At 44.7% G+C, this 22833-nt stretch overlaps 1 protein-coding gene across 3 annotated transcripts in view; it reads right to left on the minus strand.

Annotated features, from left to right (window-relative positions):
• LOC140079981 (uncharacterized) overlaps window positions 1-22256 on the minus strand; it is a 36592-nt gene extending 14336 nt beyond the window's left edge. For 2 of the 3 annotated variants that reach the window (XM_072126129.1, XM_072126128.1), the window contains exons 1-14: window positions 21954-22256; window positions 21602-21725; window positions 20758-20825; window positions 19206-19360; window positions 18168-18321; window positions 16770-16939; window positions 15182-15335; window positions 9050-9228; window positions 8552-8702; window positions 5348-5389; window positions 4145-4186; window positions 3374-3427; window positions 2707-2766; window positions 844-903 (exon numbers count right to left, since the gene is read on the minus strand). In XM_072126129.1, the coding sequence (XP_071982230.1) occupies window positions 844-903; window positions 2707-2766; window positions 3374-3427; window positions 4145-4186; window positions 5348-5389; window positions 8552-8702; window positions 9050-9228; window positions 15182-15335; window positions 16770-16939; window positions 18168-18321; window positions 19206-19360; window positions 20758-20825; window positions 21602-21621 (1309 nt within the window). In that variant the 5' untranslated portion in view covers window positions 21622-21725; window positions 21954-22256. The remainder of the gene's footprint in view (window positions 1-843; window positions 904-2706; window positions 2767-3373; window positions 3428-4144; window positions 4187-5347; window positions 5390-8551; window positions 8703-9049; window positions 9229-15181; window positions 15336-16769; window positions 16940-18167; window positions 18322-19205; window positions 19361-20757; window positions 20826-21601; window positions 21726-21953) is intronic. The other variant, XM_072126130.1, reaches the window with a different exon arrangement.
• Between the last annotated feature and the right edge of the window lie 577 nt (window positions 22257-22833).

Consider the following 22833-nt stretch of genomic DNA (forward strand, 5'->3'; position numbering starts at 1 on the left):
TTCCCATAAGTCTCAAACAATCAAAAATATTAAAGGAAACCTACCATTTAGAATGGTGGGGTAAGCTGTAAACACCGAGCACCAGCTCAGGGTGAGCTGGTGCCGGTACTTACTTTTGTTAGTATTATAAACCGCGGTATCGCGGTTTTAACACTTTTTAAACTTTAGAGCAGAAGGGGCTTCGGCGCTGCGTGCGCACGATCATACGCGCGCTTACATAGGAAATAGCGGAGATGTTGCGCGCGCACGGTCGCGCGCAGCGCCGAAGCCTCTTCTGCTCTAAAGTTTAAGAAGTGTTAAAACCGCGATACCGCGGTTTATAACACTAACGAAAGTAAGTACCGGCATCAGCTCACCCTGAGCTGGTGCTCGGTACTTACAGCTTACCCCTGCCATTCTAACTGGTAGGTTTCCTTTAAAAGTAAATAGCACCCGAAAGTTCCAGTCATCACTTTTTTTTAATATAATTCATAAAAAGGTTGTACAGTCCAAAACATTTTTGAAATTAAAAAACATCACAGCCCGCAAAAAAATGACACCGTACACAGCTCTATACACTGGAGTATAAAAAAAAGCTGCTTTCTATTGGCTGTTGTATTTGATTTAAAACCCTGAGCCAACGAATGTCATGTCTACAAGTACTAACACGTTATATCACATGGATATATCACATGGAGTTTTAAAAAAAAATATGGGGCAACAAGGGGGTTCCCTTACTGTTCATGCACAGGGGACTTCGGCTGTTTGTCCGCCATTGATTGGGTGCCTGTCTTTATGACTTCTCAAGAGATACCGTACTGATTTGTAGAAAAATTAAATCAATATTGATGCAAATATAAATACCTGGGGAAGAGTCGCTAGAGTCCTGCTCAGAGATTTCTATAATTTCATCTTTTACAGTCACTGTAATCCAAAAAGTATGTAAAACGTTAGGGCGAATTATAATAAAACAGATATTAAAAAAATTAAATACGATTTGAAACGTTTGCAGATATGTATTGATGGGTTACCAGGGTCGGCTCCAGGTTTCACTAAGCCCCTGGGCGACAGAGCCTCAGTGGGCCCCTTTGCAGTGAGCTCACATGGTGGCATTAAAAATTCTGAAACTAAAACAGTCTCCTGTTCCCTAAGATATTCCCTGGTTTATCACCCCAAACAGCCCCTCAGTTATTTTATATAGAGCTCCCGTACCGTACCCACTATGGATTCATTAAATACAACCTCCTCCCCTCACTTTATGTGGGCCTTCCTAGCAGCTCTGGGCCCGGGCACTTGCCCGTTTATGCCCAGTGCTGGGGCCGGCCCCGTGGGTTGTAGCTAGAGATGAACAGACCTGACGTTTCCTATTCCAATCATATCCAAGGCTAGTTACCGGATTGGCTGTCAATATATCAGAGTCACCCGGCTGAACACCAAGGCAAAAATGGGGTCCGCTCATCTCTAGTTACAGCTAATCCTTCAATCCTCCGACTCCCTATAAACATGTGCAACACCCTCGCCGATGCAATGGCGAGGGAGGGTTTGCGAATACGTCCCACCTGCATGTAATCCCATTACACAACATGGTTCTGATAGGACATAGGGATATTGCAGTGGTGAATCCTGCCTGGCAAGGCAGAGGTTAAGTATTTTGTATAATGCAAGATGCTATTGTCCAATCGTATGTGTTACATCCTGTGCTCTGTAAGCTGAGATGTGATTGGAGGAGCAGCCACCACCTGACCAAAGGGAGGTAATAAAACCTCTGGTCGGGAATGTTCTGGAGAATTCTGAGGCTCTCTTTCCAGAGATCTTTTCAGAGAGAACAGTTTAGTCTGAGCTCAGCTCAGATCAGAACATTAGATGATTATTCTAGTGTGGAATCCTAGGAGAATCAGTGAGTGAGTGAGTAATCTCTGTCTAGCCCATACCAGAGCAGGAAGAGCCTAGCCCCTGCCTCTGAAGAGTGGAGCATTAGACTAGAGTTAGTGTAGTGAGGAAAAGGGGTATCATCTTACCTTTAAAGGTGATACCTGAAGCCCTACAGGACAAGCTGAAGCTTCCTACAAGGACACAGCTGCCTCCCAGCCTGCCCTCTACATCCAGGCTGGTGAACTATCTCCTGAGGCTCCCTCCAACTCACATCTCAGCACTCCATCTACCTGTTAAAGGCACGTTTGCTGCGGTTCCTGCCGGTTCAAATAAAGAACTGTAAGTTGTTTTCTTCAACTTCTGTCTCCGTCTGGTCCCTGCTAATACGGCTGCCTTCATCACCGGGCACCCTGTCCATCACCCAGAGACTCACACTCGGGACATTAAGGGGTTGCCCCAGGGAGATCCGCTATAGCAGCCGCTCCCTCATCTTTTCTTGCCAACACCACCCTGCTGGAGACCTGCCAGGCTGTAGGACAGCCCTCCGGTTCCCCCGTACCAAGCACCGTGACAATAGCGTGCTTAGGCCGCAACCGCCAGCCACTCCGGTACCGCGGGCCCCGGCTGTCTCCAGGCCGCACCTCAAGGGCTAGGCCCCGGTGGGGGATGTTGCACATGCAGGCTACGTAAGGTGTGCGATTGTTGTCAGGAAATTCGGACAACACAACAAGCATAAGATATTTGGCCAATCCTGCTTAATCTTTGACCAATATCTGTTATATATTCCTAAATGCTGAAATAACGGGGTCACATATTCTTATCCCCCACTGGTCACATGAAAGGATAATGTCTTACCTGTGGAAGGTTCACTGGAATCCTCATCCAAGATGTCTCTTGTTTCTTCTTCGTATAATACTACAAGAACAATACAAAAATGTGGGCAAAGTAAAGAACAAACTGCCTCTCAAAAGACAGGTTTTTCATGATTGTAAACAGATTGGATCTCCGGTTAAATATAGAAATATGTGATGATATTGCAAATTCAGCGTTAATGAAGAAGACATAATGGGCCAAATATAGAAGATGTCTGGAAAGATTTATGCCAAAAAAAGCCTTTTAATGGCTGAACCAGAGTAGCAAAAATTGATACTAAAATCTTTAAACACTGAGCAAACACCAAAAGTAGATCCTGTCCGGGCGTTCAATGTTCAACGTTCATTGAGTCAACAACTAAATGTTCATCATGAGAACATCCAACGTGATGGAAAATAGTTATGCTTGGAAGATCTAATGGGAATAGAAGGAGAAGACAATAATGACAGAAACCACGACTATGAGAAGTCTGAAGACCCAACAGAAGATGAGACATCACGAGGGAACACCAATCATATGGTCACCAAGAACCAGAACCTAAAATTTCTTGTAGATGGTGACCCCAAAAACCGGTGTACTGGGGGCAGAGGAGAAATGACATAACTGAGGACTGTGAAGAACCATTGACTGATATGAGGGTGATTATAACCTGTGGAAGGAGTTCCGGAGTTTTGAGGGGTTTCCATCTCATCTTTCACTATCACTGTGAACAGAGAATCAAAAATAATTCACAAATTAAGATCCAGTAAGATTTAGTTTAATAGATAAGACCTTTATGTCTGAAAGGTTTGAAGCAATATCGTTCATAATCCATTGTTATTGTCTATTGTCTGTCCAGTACAACATAATATAACCCTTCCAGATACCCCTAAAAAGGGGATATTTTTTTTCTAGGTTTGCATGTTATCTCCTATCCACAGGTCCATTGGTTATGGGGGTTTCGACTGCTGGGACCCCCACTATCCACAAGACTGAGCATGTGTCCTGACAATACATTCACCATCAATGGGACTTATGGAAATAACCAAGGACAGAGCTCCATATTGGTGCCATAAAGAGTGAATGAAGGGACAGGGGCCCCTCACTCAATTTATTAGTGGGAACAGGACCCAACAGATGGACCTCTATTGATTGGCATATTATCCCCCATTATATACGCAGATATCAATAATACTTATATGCAAGTCGTAAAGGGGCAATAATATGTGTATGTAAGTTTTGAAGAATTTTTATCAAAGTTGGACAAAGTGTGGTGGTGGGGGTGGGGGGAGGTAACTACAGCCAACATCTAGAATTTTTCTCAAAGTCTGACAACCCCTTTAAGGCTAATTAATTTCTGCTTGTAATATATACAGTATATATGCATGCCACTGCAGGAACAGAAAAGGTGATGGAGAAATAAATATGGTTACATGAATACCTGCAATAGGTGTGCTGGAGCCCTGTGCTTCTGCGATTTTCCCTGTATAGGATATATTGAAAGATAAATAGGAGGTTAAACATTCAGTTATTTAGTCTTGAGTGGTGTTATCGTCACTGTGTGTGTGCGCGACAGGATTCCTACTGTGTGTGGGAGGGGTAATCAGGGCTCTCACTGTCAATCACTGTGTGTGGGTGGGGTAATCAGGGCTCTCACTGTCAATCACTGTGTGTGGGTGGGGTAATCAGGACTCTCACTGTCAATCACTGTGTGTGGGTGGGGTAATCAGGGCTCTCACTGTCAATCACTGTGTGTGGGAGGGGTAATCAGGACTCTCACTGTCAATCACTGTGTGTGGGAGGGGTAATCAGGACTCTCACTGTCAATCACTGTGTGTGGGAGGGGTAATCAGGACTCTCACTGTCAATCACTGTGTGTGGGTGGGGTAATCAGGGCTCTCACTGTCAATCACTGTGTGTGGGTGGGGTAATCAGGGCTCTCACTGTCAATCACTGTGTGTGGGAGGGGTAATCAGGACTCTCACTGTCAATCACTGTGTGTGGGAGGGGTAATCAGGACTCTCACTGTCAATCACTGTGTGTGGGAGGGGTAATCAGGACTCTCACTGTCAATCACTGTGTGTGGGCAGGGTAATCAGGGCTCTCACTGTCAATCACTGTGTGTGGGCAGGGTAATCAGGGCTCTCACTGTCAATCACTGTGTGTGGGCGGGGTAATCAGGGCTCTCACTGTAAATCACTGTGTGTGGGAGGGGTAATCAGGACTCCTACTGTCAATCACTGTGTGTGGGCGGGGTAATCAGGGCTCTCACTGTAAATCACTGTGTGTGGGAAGGGTAATCAGGGCTCTCACTGTCAATCACTCTGTGGAGGCAGAATAATTAGGACTCTCACTGCCAATCATTGTGTGTGGGTGGGCTAAAGGTAATGGTTGCAATACAGTAATAGACTCTCAGCGACAAAAAGTAAAAAAACAAACAAAAAACCCTGTCATTCAAGAACCATAGGGGAACACTGATGCATGGGCAAGAGGTTGCCAAGAGATAAAAGGTTAGTAATACAATATGCAACTTTTAGTAGATTATATATAGATGTTATATAGATTGTATATAGATAGAGGTGTTTTTCAGAGATGAATCAGAAGATTAGTGGACCAGTCTGAGAATTTTTTACGGAGTAAATACCTGGAGGTGGACAGATGTCCAAAGTCAACGCTGCATTGAGACCTACAAGATGCCATAAGTCATTGTATTAGAACATTCATGTGACTTTATTTAAAGAAAATCTACCATCAAAATCCATTCTGATAAACCAGAGACATTACTCATAGATCCAGGCACCGTGACTGTGGTAATCTTATTCATATCCTCTTTTCTTCTAAAATTAACTTTTATAATTATGTTAATGAGATTTAAGGGTTCTGATGGGCGTTACTAGAGCTGTGAATCTGCAGCATGGGGGAATAGGGTGCCCCTCTAGGAGCCCTTTAGGCTCATTAGCATAGTTATACAAGTATATTTTAGAAGGAAGGAGACCATGGATAACAAATATAAGAAGATTACCACAGTCACGGTGCCTGGATCTATGAGTCGGTGTCCCTCATGTCTGGTGGATTTCCTTTAAGGGCCAATTTTGTCATAGATTTTCTGTTGGAAAAATTTGTGCAAATTCTACTTTTCATAGACTTCACATGGACACTTCAAATCCTTTTGGAAAAAGAAACCGACAGTAATAAAAAAATATAACTAATCCAGAAAAAACACCCCTATTTCATAGTTTATACGGTTGAAAAAAGACACTTGTCCATCAAGTTCAACCGAGGAAGGGAAGGGATTGGATGAGGAAGGGATTTAGGGGAAACAATTCTATATAACATAGCCATCAATGTATGTTAGGTGTAAAAAGGCATCTAGACCCTTCTTGAAGCTATCCGCTGTCCCTGCTGTGACCAGCGCCTGAGGCAGGCTATTCCACAGATTGACCGTTCTCATAGTAAAAAATCCCTGTCGTCCCCGGTGATTAAACCTTGATTTCTCCAGACGGAGACAGTGCCCCCTCGTCTTTTGATTTGATTTAATCTGGAACAACTTACCACCATATTTTTTGTATGGACCATTCATATATTTGTATAAATTAATCATGTCCCTCGTAGTCGTCTCTTTTCCAGACTAAATAAATCTAGCTGTTTTAATCTTTCCTCATAACTAAGACCCTCCATACCCCTTATCAGTTTTGTTGGAGGATACCTGGAGAGGGGGGGACTCGAGGGATCTCGAGATACCCCGTGTGGAGGGGAGACACAAACGGGAGCGCAACCTCGTGTGATATCGTTAACCACTAGAAAATATGTGTCAGGTTGTGAGTGGACTCTCACCTGGTGGTTAGCTTAACAGGGCATGTCATAGAAGTGGAGCGGAGCAGCCGGCCTCGATGAACCACGCTTCGATGTGCAGGACCAGGATCCCGGATGCGTGTAGACCAAGAAGGAAGATGAGTCCCGAGGGATGTAGGAGAGTTGAGCCGGCGCTTCCTATGTCTTGATTCACACAACGTGATGTGTTGATCAATAGGTTGCTTTATTGTTAACAATAAAGCAACCTATTGATCAACACATCACGTTGTGTGAATCAAGACATAGGAAGCGCCGGCTCAACTCTCCTACATCCCTCGGGACTCATCTTCCTCCTTATCAGTTTTGTGGCTCTACGTTGAACCCTCTCCAGCTCCAGGGCATCCTTTTTATGGACTGGTGCCCAGAACTGGACAGCATATTCCAGGTGTGGCCGAACCAGTGCCGTGTATAGTGGTAATATTACATCCCTATCACGAGAGTCCATACCACTTTTGATACATGACAAGATCCTAATAGCTTTAGAGGCAGCTGATTGACATTGCATGCTGTTATTCAATTTATGATCTACTAGTACCCCCAGGTCCTTCTCAACAAGGGACTCTCCCAGATTTACTCCCCCAAGGACATATTTTGCCTTTGGATTATTAGCCCCCAGGTGCATAACCTTACATTTATCCACATTAAACCTCATTTGCCAAGTGGATGACCAAACATTCAGTTTGTCCAAGTCACCCTGCAGCCTATGAACATCCTCCATAGACTGTATTACACTACACAGTTTGGTGTCATCTGCAAAAATAGACACAGTGCTATTAATTCCTACCTCTATATCATTAATAAATATATTAAATAGTAGTGGGCCAAGCACAGAACCCTGGGGTACACCACTCATAACTGGTGACCATTCCGAGTAGGAATCATTGACCACAACTCTCTGGATACGATCCTTTAGCCAGTTTGCAATCCAATTGCAAATGATTTCTGCCAAACCAATAGCCCTAATTTTACCCATCAGGCGTCTATGAGGGACAGTGTCAAATGCCTTTGCAAAGTCCAAGAACACAATATCCACAGCTGCTCCTCCATCCAGGCACCTGCTCACCTCTTCATAGAAGCAGATCAGGTTAGTTTGACAACTTCTATTCTTAGTAAACCCATGCTGGCTGTCACTTATTATACTATTTGATGTCACATACTCCAGTATATAGTCTTTTACTAACCCTTCCAATACTTTCCCCACAATGGAAGTTAAGCTTACAGGCCTATAATTGCCTGGCGAAGTTCTAGAGCCCTTTTTATATATTGGCACCACATTTGCCTTGCGCCAGTCACTTGGCACCACACCAGACATTACGGAATCCCTGAAGATTTTAGACAGTGGTACAGCAATAACAGAACTGAGTTCTTTAAGAACTCTGGGGTGTAACCCATCTGGTCCAGGAGCTTTGTACACATTGATTTTATTGAGCTTAGATTGGACAATGCCTACATTCAGCCAGTCTACTATATTACAAGGCATGACCCGCACTAGCACCACCCAAGTCAGAAGTTCTCTCTCCCTATGTTCTATGTGAATTCTGCTTAAGGACATTATACTGAGATGTGATTTGACTTTGGAAAATCTGCTTTCGATTCACTGCGTGACCGACCCGAAGCAGGTTATGAATGAAAACTGCTGCTTAGGCTACATTCACACTGCCGTTGCCTGCCGTACTGTAGCGCGGCGGGCAATGGCAGCGCACAGGGAGAGGAGGAAGGGTGAGCGCGGCTCACCCCCGCCCCTCTCCGTAGGAGTATACAGCGCACGGTGCCGTACTATGGAGAAAGATAGGACATGTCCTATCATTTTCCTGGTGCGGAGCGGTACGGTGCCGCACGTTTGCCGCACCGTACCGCTCCCATACAGGGCCCGGGCGCCCATTGCTTTGCGGCAGTGTGAATGAAGCCTAATACATAATTTATCCCATATCTTGTTTTTATGTTGGATGCATTGGAGCAGTAGTTACAATGTAGTCGTATGCATCACATCACTTACATTGTAAACATATTTGAAGACCGGGGTAAAGTTTGAGGTAGAATTCTTGAAAAACGTAGGCAAAAAAAGTTTCAATGTCACTTATAGTCTGGATGTGACTTAGAGCTTCGTATAGCACCTCCTTGGTGGACCTCCTGTCTGCCTGCAGCTTCTGTAAGAAAGAAAAAAAAAAAAATAAAAAAAAAAAATAAAACAAACATGTATTTTCATGTAAAAAAAAACCAAAAAAAACAACAACATGGACACATTTTATTTTTTTCTGACAAAAACTGCCAATTTTGGCCATGGCTATATCAGAATGATAAATTAATGGACACCTCTATGCAATTTTAATTAAATGGTAGCTTTAAGAAACATTTTAAAAATGATTCAACCGTAATTAGTACCGTTCTCTAATGCGAGTCCTAAGAGGGTTTATTGATATTTAGTTATTTTGTTAAAATAATTTCATCGGTGATCCAGGGGCTGCATTTTGTATGTGATACAGACTTTACTTACCAGCATGTGTATGTGAGACAGCAGTCCGAGATCTTGTAACCCATTCAAGAATGGAAACCGCTCATTCACGGCTTCACTTATATACGTTTTATTGTGCTCAAAAAATTCAAGTACATCAGTGGCGATGTTGAACTTTGGGCATTGTCCGCCATTAAATGGTGCAAAATCCCCACTTGGTTCTGTAGGAAAAAAAGATATATTCCGGTTATTTATTAGTGTCATCAAGGGCTGGCAGCCTATGAATACATAGAAGCTCTAGATTTTAGGTGCCTTCATTCTACACCTCCCATACCCCACACTGAAGTAAGGTATACAGTGGCGGGAAAAAGTATTTAGTCGGCCACCAATTGTGCTTGTCGTTCCACATAAAAAGATGAGAGAAGCTTGTAATTGACATCATAGGTAGAACCTCGAAATGAGAAAACAAATCCAGAAAATCACATGGTCTGAGTTTTAGAGAATTTGTTTGCAAATTATGGTGGAAAATGAGTATTTGATCCATAAAAAAAGTTTATCTCTATACTTTGCTTGCTGGTATGTTGTCCCATTCCTCCATAACGATCTCCTCTAGAGCAGGGATGTTTTGGGGCTGTCACTGGGCAACACAGACTTTCAACGCCCTCCAAAGGTTTTCTATGAGGACGAGCTCTGGAGACTGGCCACTCCAGGACCTTGAAATGCTTCTTACGAAGTCTCTCCTTCATCCCCCTGGTGGTGCGCTTGAGATCATTGTCATGCTGCCACATTTCCTCTCCAATGCACTTTCTGATGGAAGGAGGTTTGCAATCAAAATCTCACGATACATGGCCCCATTCATTGCTTCATGTTCACGGATCAGTCATCCTGGCACCTTTACAGAGAAACAGCCCCTCGTCATGATGTCTGTCCATTTACTAATAAATGCTCCCACAGTTGATTTCTTCACACTAAGCTGCGTCCTATTACAGGTTCAGTCTTCCCAGCCTGGTGCACCTCTACAATTTTGTTTCTGGTGTCCTGCGACAGTATAGTGGAGATTGGAGTGTGACTGAGGACTGTGGACAGGTATCTTATATTGAAAACAAGTTCAAACAGACATTACTACAGGTAATGAGAGGAGGACACAGGAGCCATTACTACAGGTAATGAGAGGAGGACAGAAGAGCCATTACTACAGGTAATGAGAGGAGGACACAGGAGCCATTACTACAGGTAATGAGAGGAGGACAGAGGAGCCATTACTACAGGTAATGAGAGGAGGACACAGGAGCCATTACTACAGGTAATGAGAGGAGGACAGAAGAGCCATTACTACAGGTAATGAGAGGAGGACAGAGGAGCCATTACTACAGGTAATGAGTGGAGGACACAGGAGCCATTACTACAGGTAATGAGTGGAGGACACAGGAGCCATTACTACAGGTAATGAGGGGAGGACACAGGAGCCATTACTACAGGTAATGAGAGGAGGACACAGGAGCCATTACTACAGGTAATGAGAGGAGGACAGAAGCGCCATTACTACAGGTAATGAGAGGAGGACAGAAGCGCCATTACTACAGGTAATGAGAGGAGGACAGAGGAGCCATTACTACAGGTAATGAGAGGAGGACAGAGGAGCCATTACTACAGGTAATGAGAGGAGGACAGAGGAGCCATTACTACAGGTAATGAGAGGAGGACACGGGAGCCATTACTACAGGGAATGAGAGGAGGACAGAGGAGCCATTACTACAGGTAATGAGAGGAGGACAGAGGAGCCATTACTACAGGTAATGAGAGGAGGACACAGGAGCCATTACTACAGGTAATGAGAGGAGGACAGAGGAGCCATTACTACAGGCTATGAGAGGAGGACAGAGGAGCCATTACTACAGGTAATGAGAGGAGGACAGAGGAGCCATTACTACAGGTAATGAGGGGAGGACACAGGAGCCATTACTACAGGTAATGAGAGGAGGACAGAGGAGCCATTACTACAGGCTATGAGAGGAGGACAGAGGAGCCATTACTACAGGTAATGAGGGGAGGACAGAGGAGCCATTACTACAGGTAATGAGAGGAGGACAGAAGAGCCATTACTACAGGTAATGAGAGGAGGACACAGGAGCCATTACTACAGGTAATAAGGGGAGGACAGAGGAGCCATTACTACAGGTAATGAGAGGAGGACAGAGGAGCCATTACTACAGGTAATGAGGGGAGGACAGAGGAGCCATTACTACAGGTAATGAGAGGAGGACAGAGGAGCCATTACTACAGGTAATGAGAGGAGGACAGAGGAGCCATTACTACAGGTAATGAGAGGAGGACAGAGGAGCCATTACTACAGGTAATGAGAGGAGGACAGAGGAGCCATTACTACAGGTAATGAGAGGAGGACAGAGGAGCCATTACTACAGGTAATGAGAGGAGGACACAGGAGCCATTACTACAGGTAATGAGAGGAGGACACAGGAGCCATTACTACAGGTAATGAGAGGAGGACACAGGAGCCATTACTACAGGTAATGAGGGGAGGACAGAGGAGCCATTACTACAGGTAATGAGAGGAGGACAGAGGAGCCATTACTACAGGTAATGAGAGGAGGACAGAAGCGCCATTACTACAGGTAATGAGAGGAGGACAGAAGCGCCATTACTACAGGTAATGAGGGGAGGACACAGGAGCCATTACTACAGGTAATGAGAGGAGGACAGAAGAGCCATTACTACAGGTAATGAGAGGAGGACACAGGAGCCATTACTACAGGTAATAAGGGGAGGACAGAGGAGCCATTACTACAGGTAATGAGAGGAGGACAGAGGAGCCATTACTACAGGTAATGAGGGGAGGACAGAGGAGCCATTACTACAGGTAATGAGAGGAGGACAGAGGAGACATTACTACAGGTGATGAGAGGAGGACACAGGAGCCATTACTACAGGTAATGAGAGGAGGACACAGGAGCCATTACTACAGGTAATGAGGGGAGGACAGAGGAGCCATTACTACAGGTAATGAGAGGAGGACAGAGGAGCCATTACTACAGGTAATGAGAGGAGGACAGAAGCGCCATTACTACAGGTAATGAGAGGAGGACACAGGAGCCATTACTACAGGTAATGAGAGGAGGACAGAGGAGACATTACTACAGGTGATGAGAGGAGGACACAGGAGCCATTACTACAGGTGATGAGAGGAGGACACAGGAGCCATTACTACAGGTGATGAGAGGAGGACACAGGAGCCATTACTACAGGTAATGAGAGGAGGACACAGGAGCCATTACTACAGGTAATGAGGGGAGGACAGAGGAGCCATTACTACAGGTACTGAGAGGAGGACACAGGAGCCATTACTACAGGTAATGAGAGGAGGACAGAAGCGCCATTACTACAGGTAATGAGGGGAGGACACAGGAGCCATTACTACAGGTAATGAGAGGACACAGGAGCCATTACTACAGGTAATGAGAGGAGGACACACGAGCCATTACTACAGGTAATGAGAGGAGGACAGAGGAGCCATTACTACAGGTAATGAGAGGAGGACAGAGGAGCCATTACTACAGGTAATGAGAGGAGGACAGAGGAGCCATTACTACAGGTAATGAGGGGAGGACACAGGAGCCATTACTACAGGTAATGAGAGGAGGACACAGGAGCCATTACTACAGGTAATGAGGGGAGGACAGAGGAGCCATTACTACAGGTAATGAGAGGAGGACAGAGGAGCCATTACTACAGGTAATGAGAGGAGGACAGAGGAGCCATTACTACAGGTAATGAGAGGAGGACAGAGGAGCCATTACTACAGGTAATGAGAGGAGGACAGAGGAGCCATTACTACAGGTAATAAGGGGAGGACAGAGGAGCCATTACTACAGGTAATGAGAGGAGGACAGAGGAGCCATTACTACAGGTAATGAGGGGAGGACACAGGAGCCATTACTACAGGTAATGAGAGGAGGACACAGGAGCCATTACTACAGGTAATGAGAGGAGGACACAGGAGCCATTACTACAGGTAATGAGAGGAGGACAGAGGAGCCATTACTACAGGTAATGAGAGGAGGACAGAGGAGCCATTACTACAGGTAATGAGGGGAGGACAGAGGAGCCATTACTACAGGTAATGAAAGGAGGACAGAGGAGCCATTACTACAGGTAATGAGAGGAGGACAGAGGAGCCATTACTACAGGTAATGAGAGGAGGACAGAGGAGCCATTACTACAGGTAATGAGAGGAGGACACAGGAGCCATTACTACAGGTAATGAGGGGAGGACACAGGAGCCATTACTACAGGTAATGAGAGGAGGACACAGGAGCCATTACTACAGGTAATGAGGGGAGGACAGAGGAGCCATTACTACAGGTAATGAGGGGAGGACAGAGGAGCCATTACTACAGGTAATGAGAGGAGGACACAGGAGCCATTACTACAGGTAATGAGAGGAGGACAGAGGAGCCATTACTACAGGTAATGAGGGGAGGACAGAGGAGCCATTACTACAGGTAATGAGAGGAGGACACAGGAGCCATTACTACAAGTAATGAGGGGAGGACAGAGGAGCCATTACTACAGGTAATGAGAGGAGGACACAGGAGCCATTACTACAGGTAATGAGAGGAGGACAGAGGAGCCATTACTACAGGTAATGAGAGGAGGACAGAGGAGCCATTACTACAGGTAATGAGAAGAGGACAGAGGAGCCTTTACTACAGGTAATGAGAGGAGGACACAGGAGCCATTACTACAGGTAATGAGAGGAGGACAGAGGAGCCATTACTACAGGTAATGAGAGGAGGATACAGGAGCCATTACTACAGGTAATGAGAGGAGGACAGAGGAGCCATTACTACAGGTAATGAGGGGAGGACACAGGAGCCATTACTACAGGTAATGAGAGGAGGACAGAAGCGCCATTACTACAGGTAATGAGAGGAGGACACAGGAGCCATTACTACAGGTAATGAGAGGAGGACACAGGAGCCATTACTACAGGTAATGAGGGGAGGACACAGGAGCCATTACTACAGGTAATGAGGGGATGACAGAGGAGCCATTACTACAGGTAATGAGGGGAGGACAGAGGAGCCATTACTACAGGAATGAGAGGAGGACAGAGGAGCCATTACTACAGGTAATGAGGGGAGGACAGAGGAGCCATTACTACAGGAATGAGAGGAGGACAGAGGAGCCATTACTACAGGTAATGAGGGGAGGACAGAGGAGCCATTACTACAGGAATGAGAGGAGGACAGAGGAGCCATTACTACAGGTAATGAGAGGAGGACAGAGGAGCCATTACTACAGGTAATGAGGGGAGGACACAGGAGCCATTACTACAGGTAATGAGAGGAGGACACAGGAGCCATTACTACAGGTAATGAGGGGAGGACAGAGGAGCCATTACTACAGGTAATGAGAGGAGGACAGAGGAGCCATTACTACAGGTAATGAGAGGAGGACACAGGAGCCATTACTACAGGTAATGAGGGGAGGACAGAGGAGCCATTACTACAGGTAATGAGAGGAGGACAGAGGAGCCATTACTACAGTTAATGAGAGGAGGACACAGGAGCCATTACTACAGGTAATGAGTGGAGGACAGAGGAGCCATTACTACAGGTAATGCGAGGAGGACAGAGGAGCCATTACTACAGGTAATGAGAGGAGGACAGATGAGCCATTACTACAGGTAATGAGAGGAGGACAGAGGAGCCATTACTACAGGTAATGAGAGGAGGACACAGGAGCCATTACTACAGGTAATGAGAGGAGGACACAGGAGCCATTACTACAGGTAATGAGAGGAGGACACAGGAGCCATTACTACAGGTAATGAGAGGAGGACAGAGGAGCCATTACTACAGGTAATGAGGGGAGGACACAGGAGCCATTACTACAGGTAATGAGAGGAGGACACAGGAACCATTACTACAGGTAATGAGAGGAGGACACAGGAGCCATTACTACAGGTAATGAGACAAATGAATGCAATGTGACTTTCTGGATTTGTTTTCACATTTTGTCGGTCATAGTTGAGGTTCTACTTATGATGTAGTTACAGGCCTCTCATCTTTTTAAGTGTGAGAACTTGTACAATTGATGGCGGACTAAATACATTTTTTCGCCACGGTATGTAGTACATGGAAGGAATAGTACCTTGTAGTATGTCCTGCAGGCCAGGATACAGCTTCAGGTAACACTGCTGGAATATATACTCAAACACTATATTCAATTTCAAGTCCTTCTTCTCAATCAATGACAAAGACTCATATATGACACGGGAGACCGGACGCTCATCCGCGTGTAGTTTCTGTAAAAATACAAGAATAATAATAAAAAACTACTGCTCCATTCTTCTCCCACCCGCCCCATAATACAACATTGAACATGAAGTACCTGTATGGTTGGTCATCAGATTAGCGGGGGTGGTCTGTACCAAAATTCATCGGAAATTGTAATCTTATTACCAGGTGTACACCAGTAAGATAATTTGTAGTGGTGGCAAAGTTCATACTACTCTCTTGCTGATCCAATATTCCTGTTACCCACTAGATTGGATTTTATAGGATTTCATTTGATACCACGGGAGTTTCAGCTAAACCAATCATCAAAGAGGAATCACCATCTCACATCTGCTTCACAGATTCAGGAGAGAGGTAATTTATATTTCCTTTCTAGATATCAGTCCCAGTATCTGACCCTTATAATCCTCTAGAGAGGAGGTGCTGGGAGGGGGCATGTGTTATGCTAATCTTCTCTGACAAGTAGATGATTATAACAAGCCAACCCCCCTTTTCAAGCTCCTCCTCTCCCCGACAGTGGAGAGGATTATACTGCTCAGATACCAGGACTGATATCTCAGCACCCGTGGGGGCTAGAAAGGAAGTTCAAAGTGCACCTGAATCTGTATAGCAGCTTTTACAGCGTGGTAAGTTCATCTCCACATGTGTGAGGTGGTGAAATGTCCTCTTTAAATGAGGTAGGTCTCTTGCTACAAGCAGTGACAGGCCGAGTAGTCTTATACATCCAGGAAATCAAGTGGAGTGGGGACCAGGAATGTTGAAATCTGAGAAGTGGGGGACCAGAAAGTAACAATTTATTTTTATTTTAGAGGCCCTTTTCTGTGTTATTTATGTTTTTAATGGTTTTTGAGGAATATGGAAAACGACTAGGGCGGCCAGGCACGAAATAATGCATAGTTGCTCCGACTCCTTGTACCTACACCTCTTCAGTTCTTTTTCGGGTTTTTACCTGGCCAATAGTTTCTCGGGGTCCCAGTAGCCTAATCAGGTCCTAGGACCCACTTCAGCCAATGAGTGGCCTCCTTGGAGCAGTGGGCAACAAAGGAAGTAAAGTTCCCGGGAATACAGAATTGAGGTCTAGTTGTCTGGGGAGGCCAATCATTGACTTAATTGGGTCCTGTTACCTCAATATCCGCCAGCCAGGTAGAGGCCATAAAACCGGAAGTACTGGAGTGACAGCAGGAATTCTTCATTTTCCCGACTCAGCCCCCAAGTGAATACAATTAATCTATAATACCAGGTACAGCCACTACCAAAATTATGGAATGTCTAGTAACAGGGGCCTGGACTCCGCACTTACAGTCCAACTATAGTGTTTCTGGACAAGTTTTTAGTCTCAACAATATTTTAATTACAGATGAGTAATCCTTGTAAATAGCAACTTAAAAAAAAAAAAGTACAAAAACACTCCCAAAATTAATTAAAAAAATATGAAGTCCTACCAGTGCCTCAGATTCTGAGAGAATTGTAAGATCTTGCAATCCGTGCAGAAATGGAAATCGATCTGTGATTGTTAAACAGATCCGGACTTTTTCTTGTGCGAAAATCAGCGGGTCCTTGTCCATATCAGCCGTACTGTGTATACCATAGCGGTACTTTCCCTCCTGGTATTCTGTACAGGGAACCCAAAAAGTAAAATAGTGATAAAACCTCTAGTATTATCACGAAAATGAAGGCTGACAAATGATTTCACTAGCTTGTCCCAACCTTTTTAAGGGTCACATGATTGTGTTCCCTAGCAACAGATCCACAAATATGATAACACCTGGGTAACAGATAACACCCGGGTAACATTTTTTACCATCAAAATCCATCAGGATAAACCAGGGGCACTTCTAAACCCTGTCTGTGGTAATCATCTTATATTTGTTTTCCATGGCCTCCTTCCTTCTGAAAAACTTTTAAAAAATATGCAAATGAGTCTGAGGGGCTCTGGGAGTGTAACCAGAGCCCCTCTGCACTACAAATTCACAAGCTGTTGTGAGCAGGCTTCCTCCTCAGACTATGTGATTAAACGTCCTCTGCTGCAGTGAGATTACATCACACAGAGGGAGGGAGAAGGGCTAAGGAAGCAGAGGGAAGGGGGGAGACAGTGCAACAGCCTGTGAAGCTGCAACACAGAGGGACTCTGGTAACAACCCCAAATTTCAAAAGTTGATAGTAAAAGGAAAGAGACCATGGATAACAAATATAAGAAGATACCACAGTCACGGTGCCTGGATCTATGAGTAAGTGTCCCTGGTTTATCATGATGGATTTTGATGGTAGATTTCCTTCAACATTTCCACAAATTTCATCGGGAGGGCAGAGCTGGTAACGCAAGCAGGTATAGGACATGCTCTGAGTTTTCTACAGTCTCCACAAGGAACATGTTCATGTAAATAAGTTGCGCATGTAGACTGGTGCCCCTATGAAGACTTTCCCAGGGTGACTGGAGCAGCACAATGTAGAGGTAGGTTGCCTCAGATTAGTGAATAGGGTTACGGTAGATTCTTAGTACAAGCCACAATCAGCAGAATGGGGCACAACAAGCCCCTTCAGCACTTTTTGGATTCAGTCGTTACAGTTACATAGAAGTGATTGGACACTGGTCTGGAGACGGTCAGTGGGACTTGTGGTCCCCCATACAGAAGATTACTGGAGTCCCCACAATTTTACATTCATTTTGTGAATAGGGGGTTGTGTGTGTGTTTATGATTGAGCCCTTGTATTTCTGGGGTTATGCCAAAAATGTTGGATAGATGAGACCTTCCATAGTTTGTGATGAGAAGCAGTGATATACAGGCCCATGACATATCAACCCACCTAAATATAGTGGATACCGAGGTTACGTCACCTACCTGCATATATAGGATTCAGATCCGGATACCTTTTCAAGAAGGATTTTTGGAATAAGAAGGTGAAGAAATCTTGTGCACCGATTTCCTTCTCCTCTATACAGCAGAGACACTCGTACACCACACGAGGGACCGTCCTGGTATCTCCTTGCAGCTCCTGTGGATAAAGACAAAAATGTATAGTATTTTATTTGTATATAAAATCAGATACAGATACATATTCAGCCTTCTTATGGTATGTTTTTTCTTGTGTGGGTCGGCCATCTTGCCGGAGTTGATGTTTACAGCATTTAGGGATTTGCTTTACAGTCACAGCATTCAAGGATTTGCTTTACTGTCACAGTATAGTGTTGTGGGCATGCTCTGCGACCTGTACAGAGGTCATTGTGCCAGGAGGAGGGGGGTGGGGGTTAGTTGTTAAATAACTGATCACAATATCCCTATATGTGGTTTAGTGGAAGGTTTAAACCCGTTATAGGTAATGTTCATAACAGGCAGTCCCTGGGTTACGCAAGTTGAATTTGTATGTATGTCGAAACCGTATATTTTATAATGGTAGATCCAGACAAAAATTTTTTTTTGCCCCAGTGACAATTGGAGTTTCAACATTTTTTGATGTAAAAACAGAGCCCCTCTGTGTTGCAGCTTCACAGGCTGTTACACTGTCCCCCCCTTCCCTCTGCTTCCTCAGCACGTCTCTCTCCCTCTGTGTGATGTAATCTCACTGCAGCAGAAGAAGATTTAAGCATAGTGGGAAGAGGAAGTGCTGCTGCACCTCACACCAGCCTGTGAATTTATAGCACAGAGGGGCTCTGGTTACACCCCCGGAGCACCTCAGACTCATTTGCATATTTTTAAAAGGATCATCAATAAAGCTTCATTAAAGAGACCTTACAGCTGATCATTGCAGTCAGGGACTATAGTAACATCCACAGAGCTTCACCAGAGATCACAGTGGGCAGAGAGGTCTGTCTGTAACTAGGGGTCGTCTGTAAGTCAGGTGTCCTTAAGTGGGGGACCGCCTGTATATATCATCCTCACCAGTGCCTCCTCCTCTGATAAGAAATCAGTTTCCTTCAGTTTCTCCAGGAAGTGATAGCTATCAGTTATCGCCAGACAGATTGGCACCTTGGACTTTGCATAAAACCACTGGATGTCCGCCATGGTGGTTACACTGTCCCGATCCTTGGGGCCGTCTGTAAAAGAGAATAGTGATAGTTTGGGGAATTATAGACACACAACCAGTTTTATATTTATTTTCATATTAAAACTAAATTAAAATATTTAGGTTTTAGATTCATCGGAGCAATAACAAATTTGTTATCGGGGCTGTGGCTGCAGGGGGAGGGTCATTTTTGACACCCCTTTATTTGGTTCTACATTTCCTAGAAACATAGTTCTGGTACCAGATTGGAGATAATAATCTCATCTTTCAGATGACATCAGGCCTGGGATCCTTTGAGCTACTAGAACCGTAGATACAGGCGGTTATAGGAAAGGGCAAACATTGGATCTTTATCTGCAGCTTTATCTCTTCTTCTGTTAGATCACAGAACTGCAAGCCTGATGTGGTTTGAAAGATAAAGTTCTCTTCTTTAAAGGGTTTTTCCCAAAATTCAAGTTAGGCCCTATGGAGAGTTCTGCTCCGTTAATCTCTATGGAGGTGACGGAGATTGCTGAGCGTGGCGTAGCATTAATCTGCTATAGTACCCAAGATATAGGTGGCAAAAGTGACCCTCTTCCTGCAGCCTCTGAGAATGACACGTCTCTTCTCTGATCATTGTCAAATGACATTTTTTCTCTTTATAAAGAATGGGAAAGATTTGACATGAAAGAGGGAATTCTAGAAAGGACATTTCATACTGTACTAGTTGGTTGGGGTCAAATCTGGTGACACGTTCCCTTTAGGGGGCCATTTACTAAGGGCCCAAATCGCTCTTTATCGATCGGATTGTGGCGCATCGGCGCCGGCATGCACGTGACGGAAATTGGGGGGCGTGGCCATTGGAAAACCTGACTGATTCGGAAAAACCGCAGTATTTAAAAAAAAAAAAAAATGTGTCGCCGGAGTCACTTGAACTCCAGCGAACTCTGTCGAACTTCAGCGCAGCAGCGACACCTGGTGGACATCGGGCGGACTACCTTAGTGAATCACCGGAAGAACCGAATCCTGGACAGAGAACGCGCCGCTGGATCGCGACAGGACCAGGTAAGTAAATCTGCCCCATAGGGGGAGATTTATCATACACCAGCACACCTGTGGCTGCGGGGCACTGCCACGTCCCCCTCGTCATGCCAGATACATCAAGAGGCTCAGGCGGCAGCGTGGCTGGTGAGCAAAACTACAGCAGGTCGGGCCTGGCATAGCTTAAAAACCAGTGAACAAAAGTTTGCCGGTTCTGAAAAAGAACGCAGGCACTAACCCTGTGCCCACCACCTCCCCGGCTGCTGCACCCCTCTACGCGAACATGGCGTGAAGGTGGCTTAGTCGCTATTGTGATTGCAAATTCTTGCACTGCACAAAAATTTGCGATTATTCCACTGTTTCTATGACACAAAACTGCTGGAAAAGCAGTGACAAATAAACACTTACCATAAACTTTATCCTCCCATGCAGGAAGCCGAACGTGCTCATAATTTATTTGGACCTCAGGGCTGTAGCTGAAACAATGTAACAAATTAAATAAAATATTCAGCTTAAAGGGAACCCGTCACCACTATTTTCACAAATACAGGTAGTGACAGGTTCCTATAGAGCTCTAATAACTATCTGACATCCTGCTTGTAGCTAAAAATTATGCCCCTGAGATTCCCATATATTCAACTTTATAGTTTTATCTGGTAACTAAGCATGTCTACAGCGAGTCCAGGTGGGCGTGGCCTCCTCGGGCTGAATCCAGCAGCTCCTCCCCATCCCTATCTCTGTATGCTGCTATAATGTCATGTGACCAGGGTGACATCATCGCAGGTCCTATAGCTTTTGTAGCATTAGGAGCTGTACACTAAGCATATATGTCATGAAATCACAGCATATTTTATCACATGAAATCACAGCAGCCTGCATGGAGAGGAGTAGAAGTCCATGGAGGCTGCTGTGATGGTTTTATGTGGTCAGATATGTACATGGGGTATAGTTTTCATATTAAGTAGCTCAAGGACCTTTGATGATGTCACCCTGGTCACATGACATTAGGCCACGCCCCCGTGGACTAGCTCCAAAGCTGCATAGATACCAGGCAAGATTATAACTCTGATTTTATGGGGATCTGAGGGGAACAATTTTTAGCTAAAAGCAGGGTGTCAGATAGTTACTAGAGCTCTATGGGAACCTGCCACTACCTGTATTTGTGAAAATAGTGGTGACGGGTTCCCTTTAAATTAATATCTTGTATTTCATTACATTATTTTTCGCTTAGGACAGTAGTGGACGCTCCTACCGATTGAATGTGTAGAGCATCCGGAGCTGGATTTTCCATCTCTGTGATCCCAAGTTAAATGAAGTCCAATTCCCAGTTGTGCTCCGATAAGGATTGCGCTATAGCTGGATACAGTATCAGCGCCCTGCGGAGGAGACATTAGAGGTTCTATAACTTCCGACTATACTTTATGTCTATCTCTTTACCATTCCGCAGCTGTGCGTTTGCTGTCAGTGAATGGGAACACTCTAGTTTCTATTCAGAGGCAGTAATCCTGTACATAGCGAGTCCTACAAATCGTACGATGACAGCTCTTATAACGCCGCACGGTGTATACAGCCATAGCACCGCCGTGTATACAGCTTGTACTTACTTCTTACAGATCCAGAGGTGTCGTGTCTGAAGGAGGAAGTAGATGCAGCTCCGTGACCTCCGGAATCAGTCTCAGGTTTTCCTTCCTGGGAATCTCCTTTCAGTTTCTTTTGTTTATGTCAGAGAGCAGATCCGCCTGTGTATACCCTGTAAGCCGACACCTCATTTCCATGAGATTAGAGACACTGGAATGGGTCTGACTGCTATCAGTGCAGCTGTACCCACAGGGGGGTGGACACAGACAACAAGGCCTACAATGGTGGAGCTCCCTCCTCCCTCTATCCATGAGCTCAAGTCTGGATTGTTCTCCAAAGTGAAGTCGAATATAAAGGAAGGACATGTTTAGGCGAATCCAGAGATATGAAATAACGTGTACGGATTAGGCTTTGTCACAATCTTACGACCTCACGATTAACGAGTCATCCTGCAAAAGGACAATTAGTACCATAGCGCCCCCTTAAAATCCATTCATTTCTAAAATTAGTATGGTATTGGTAGTCACTGAAGGGTTAAAGCCTAGCCTATAGCTGCCATTGACTGTGTCCTCTAAATTCTGCGCCATGGCGCCACCTGGTGGATAAACACTAATACTACCATTGTTGGAGGTTTTTTTTTATTATGTCCAATCTGTATATGTTTTTAATAGTGGTTTATGTTTTGATAATCCGGGGCGGATTAATATAAACATCTCTTTATTTGAGTAAAACTGAGTTAATATTTTTTTTTTAAGTGTAATAATAATAAGTTGTAGAGTTCATACAGTACTAGCATCTGATTTTGATAGGTGTAAAGTACTTTATTTTGGGAAAAGTTCTTTGTTTTTTCTATGTGTTGTAGGTTAATATTACCATTGTTACTGAAGATGAGGATTTCTTTTGATG

Source organism: Engystomops pustulosus, chromosome 1, assembly GCF_040894005.1.
Source record: "Engystomops pustulosus chromosome 1, aEngPut4.maternal, whole genome shotgun sequence".
NCBI lineage: Eukaryota > Metazoa > Chordata > Amphibia > Anura > Leptodactylidae > Engystomops > Engystomops pustulosus.